At 46.5% G+C, this 4,859-nt stretch overlaps 1 protein-coding gene across 1 annotated transcript; it reads right to left on the bottom strand.

The window, feature by feature from the left end:
- Positions 1-2,373: 2,373 nt before the first annotated feature.
- On the bottom strand, positions 2,374-3,975 carry LOC119358884 (fatty alcohol:caffeoyl-CoA acyltransferase-like). The gene has a single exon (XM_037625284.1). It carries the CDS (start codon positions 3,973-3,975, stop codon positions 2,644-2,646), a length of 1,332 nt encoding a protein of 443 aa, XP_037481181.1. The 3' UTR covers positions 2,374-2,643.
- Positions 3,976-4,859: the final 884 nt, after the last annotated feature.

Genomic DNA, 4,859 nt, shown 5'->3' with positions numbered 1-4,859 from the left:
ATGAACGGACAATTTCGTTTGCTCAAAATAACCACTCCCAGTGAATGTTTCAGAATTGCCATGTGAGAACAAATAAAGATACCGTGCTGTTGTGAAGGATTTACCATGTTCTAAAGTAAAAATTGTCATGTTGTATAAAAGAAACTATCTAAAAATTGTCATACTTCAGCAATGTACTTGCCAAGCATTTCCGGGATTGGCCTTGATTGTAGCATGGAAAATTGCTAGCTTAGAAAAAAAATGGCGATAATTGCCATGCTTAGGATTTGCCATGTTGCAGAAGGAAATTTGCTAGTTTGATGGAATCTGAATAGACACGAGAACATGAAGCCACACTTCTCCGTGCTCGTTATTCTTGGCAACATATAAGAAAACTATTTGAAAAAAATAATCCAAATGCTACAAATAATAATAATTGAATATATTGGATTACGGTGTGGAAACATAGGCAAGCCATATTCCCAAGATGGTGGTTTAAAGTACCACTTGTCTTATGTGTTGAGCTATCACAAAACCTAAAAAGATGGTGGTTCAAAGCGTGCACTGAGAGGATATCACAACTGGTGTGCTCTCGGTAGGTGGTGATGGTAGATCATAAACATGGAGCTTGTCAAATCCTTCTAGTAAAGGATGGATACATATTCCAAGCTACTGTTATTTGGAGAAGTCAATGAATATGTTCAGATTTTCCTTTTTGGGCAAGTCATTGGCTAATATTATAACTTATTACAAAGCATGAAACATACTTACCTAAAATATCTTCTTCATTAAATAATAACATAAACTAAAGTGCACTCTAAACATGAAGGCCAGGCATGGCACGCCGATCATGGTTATTGCCAAGTGCCAACAAGTGACATGGGTAGCATTTGTTTTGTCTTGAGTACAATGCCAAATTCAGTATCTGCTATGTTGTAGTACTCAATAGGTTAATGAAGAAATTGTGTTATCATGTTGGTATGGTACTGGGAAACGGTGCATGAATAATTTTAAAGAGTATTGCGTAAAAGTTGATTAAACAATGGCAAACAAGCAAACCTTTGTTAGTTAATAAGTATAAACAATGAGCATATGAACATTAACTTCACCTTTATCAGACTACAATCAAGGATAATATAGCAATTTATTCCTGATGACACAATGTCCGTGCGTTGCAACTGTACAGTAAATATTTTTTACCCGAGTCGCTATCATTTCGATCCAATTTTAATTCTGACTCGTCATATTGGTGGCCTGCACTTACGACCACACTCAAGCATCATCTTTGTGGTGCTGTTCGACACCAAGGAAGCCGCGTCTATGCAACAGATGAAACACAAATTAAGATTGTACTTACAGGTTCGGAAATCCCTTTTGCAGCTCGGCCTATAGTGAGGCTTCCAAATTCAAATTTGAAATTTCATCAAAATCCATATTTTTTACATTTCTAAAAATTCTGAAAAAATACAGATATACTTGAAGGCATAACACACATGTGTGTAAATTTTCAGTTTAAAAACATTGTAATGAGGGCTGTGCAAAAAGACAAATCTGGGTCTGTTTAACACATGATACTATTCATCCTCCCAGGCCATAAATTTGTCTTTTTTGTACAGGTCGCAACACAATGTATTTCATCATGAATTTTTACACACATGTGGGTTACATCCTTGCATACACGCATATTTTTTCAGAATTTTTTGAACCATAAAAATTGGAATTTGAAATTTTCAAAAATAAAGGCCTCCATGGAGCTCGGCCTCCAAAACGCCTCTCTCCTTATCGGTTCCACTATTAACATTCATGACTATTACACGAATTGTTTGGATGTTTTTAAAATAAACCTTCATGTACTTCTGATTTTCATGAATTTTATAAGTGTATGTACATCCTATAAAAATTGTTGTGTATTCACTAAAAAAATGTGTAGTCCGCTTGTAAGTACGCACGTGAATTTCGCCAAGAAAAGGTAGTCTTAGATCATGAAGCATGTACAAAGAGAGAACCTGGTGCAAGTACAACATGCCCAAGGATTGTAACATTTCCCAAATATTAATGTTTAATTTTACATGTTGCAATACAGATTGCCGGTATGTAAGGAAGACGGATTGTACGCCATTGATTAACATTGCACCCTAAATAGCATTTAAAAAATATTTAACATGTCAAAGAACATCATATTCAAGTTCTACACATTTTTCTAATCAAATTCATCTATAACATATTAAAATGATAGTTACAGTTTAAAAGATATGATTATTTGAAGAAAAAAAATTCAATAGACCACAGGGAGATAATGCATATATCACGAGGGTGTGGTGCCACCGTGGAGCTGTAACACCTTTCTCTAAAGTCATTGAGTAGTGGATCTTGCCACTGAACCGTACATAGGAATGTCAACCGGGTTCCATTTAATCCCATTTAAAGTTCATTTATAATATGGTAGTTCAAAAAGGTTTTTTTTGTTTGAGAAAAATGAACTATCAAACTAGCAAAACTAACTAAACGGGATTGCGGATGCCATTTATTTGCCACTTACATCCCACTACATACCTTCACTTTTAGAAAATGAAATTCGCTCTTCAAAGGCCAAACCGCAAGAAAGGTTAAGGTATAGTAGGGAAAACATCCAATATATATTTCCTTGAACTCCAGCTTCAACCATTACTGCTCGTCGTTTTCCACGTCATGCATGTCATCCAATTCCAACCCATGAAGGAAGTCGTCCTCCAACCTCTCGGCGGCCGCCTCCGGGACCGACACCAGCGCAGTCACGCCACGGGGATCGTCGACCACCGGGAGGAACAAGCAGTACGTCTCGCTGGTCAGCGGGCCCACGTGCACCAGCCGCCCGGCCCCGATGTCCAGGTCCTCCAGCCCCATCCGGGTCCACGCCGAGATCACCAGGCTCGCCGAGAGGTCTGGCATGGCGTCCCGTCGCAGCTCGAGGAGGTCAACCGTGGAGCGGACGTAGTTATCGTCAATCATCTCCTTGCCCGCCCGCACCAGCCTCGCCGCGTGGTGCTCGCCGGACGGCGCCGCCAACTGCCCAGCCGTCGACTTGGCGCATGCGAGCACGAAGCCGTTGCCGTAGTACCCTTCGGGGAGGCCCGAGTTCACCCGACGGCGGATGTCGACGGTGAAGAGGAGTTTCACGCGGAGGTCGCTCGGAGGACCGAGGGACCGCACCCACGCGCGCCAGACGTGCGCCGCGAGCGCCTCGAAGGACGTGCAATCCTCGAGCCACGGCACGCACCGGTGGCGCTGGACGTGTGCCCCCGTGAAGGTCAGAGACACCGGCGCCAGCGGTCCGAAGAAGAGGCTGGGCGTCGCCGCCGGGTCACCGCCGCTGGGGACGGAGTTTGTCACGTACTCCGGGTGCTCGAACGCGACGCGCGAGGGGCAGCGCGGCCTCAGGACGCAGCGGTCATGGAAGGGCGCGACGTGGTGATCGGCGGCTTCGAACCTGGCGACGCGCGCCCACGCATGGAGGAACTGCGCGGCGCCGATGCCGTCGCAGAGGCAGTGGCTGATGGCCGTGCAGAGGATGGTGCCGCCGCAGCCGAGGCGAGTCACTTGGACGACAAGAGAGGGCACGCCAATCAGGCTCTGCGGCTTGGATCCGCCGCGGAGCAGCTTCCTCCAGGATTCGTGAGGAGTGGCAGACCACCGGAGGAACTCGTCGGCAGTGAGCCCCGGCAGGAACCCCTCCCCGAAAAGCGCCCCCTCCGCGTTGCAATCGACGACAAGCTTGCCGTGGTCCCCGGGCCCGAGCCTGCCGGCGAGCGGGTAGTAGTCGACGAGGACCCTGGACAGCGCCGTCCTGAGGGCGTCAACGTCGACGGCACCCGCGAACACGAAGAGGTACTCGACGGAGAAGCGGAGGAGGCACTGGTCGTCGAGGTTGGAGAGGTAGAGGGTGTGCGCCGGCGTCGGCTGGCTCGGGGTCACCAGCACCGGCTCCATGCGGTGCTCGCACTCAGCAGCGATCTCCATGTGTTGCTGCTCTGCTGTCGATCTGCATCATCGACTTCGGCTGCTGGCCTTTATAGGCCAGAAATGCAGATCAAACAGCTGGTGGAGATGGCCACATTGATGTCACTCACTTGGTTTTGTATCTATCAATATCCGGTGATCCTCGAAATCTGATAGATATGTTGACCAATGAATATATATCCTCTGGCTATTCAAAGTGTTTGGATGTGTGTGTGCGCGCGCTATCTTTTTCTTTCCGGTTGCACACAAAACAACGTGCTGAAAAAACAAAGAAGCAAAATAAACTACATCCTCTTATCCATATTAATTGTCGCTGATTTAGTATAAAGTTCACCGAGGCATCAAGACCTTTTTGTAGTAAATCAGCGAAATAAATCAGCAACAATTAATATGTATAGGAGGGAGTGTAATACAATATTACACACAATTGATTCTTGTAGGTAATAATATTTACCGTCATATTCTAAGCATTAGTATCATTGAATTGTTAGGATGATCTTCACCGTGTGGGCCCAACGGCCCACCGGGCCCTTAGATCTGCGCCCTGATCGGGGGCGCTCAACCCACTATGGGTGACGGGCCCCTGTCACCTGCACTATATAAAGAGGTGGGGGCCGACGGCTCGCATCACGAGGTTCGTCGCACAGCCGTACACCCCACCTAACCCCAAACCGATTTAGGGTTAGTGCAGTGCTGACGGGAAGCGCTGCCACCACTTCGCCCACTACTCTCTGCCATCACAACCGGCCACCGTCGCCATGGCCGGCACCGGGAGCTCCTCGAGCCACAAGGTGAAGGTAGGACCACCGGGATCCCTAAGCCTATCCGATCCAAAGTCTATCAATGGTCTCAGCCAGATTAGGTTTGAGTTTTTTCGGTGGAAA

This window comes from Triticum dicoccoides, chromosome 2A (assembly GCF_002162155.2).
Source record: "Triticum dicoccoides isolate Atlit2015 ecotype Zavitan chromosome 2A, WEW_v2.0, whole genome shotgun sequence".
In the NCBI taxonomy this organism is placed as follows: Eukaryota; Viridiplantae; Streptophyta; class Magnoliopsida; order Poales; family Poaceae; genus Triticum; species Triticum dicoccoides.
Note: the sequence above shows the minus strand (reverse complement) of the source record. Positions and strands in the feature narration are given on the sequence as shown.

Coding starts and splice junctions, on each gene's coding strand:
- LOC119358884 (XM_037625284.1), bottom strand. CDS start 3,975: ATGGAGATCGCTGCTGAGTGCGAGCACCGCATGGAGCCGGTGCTGGTG.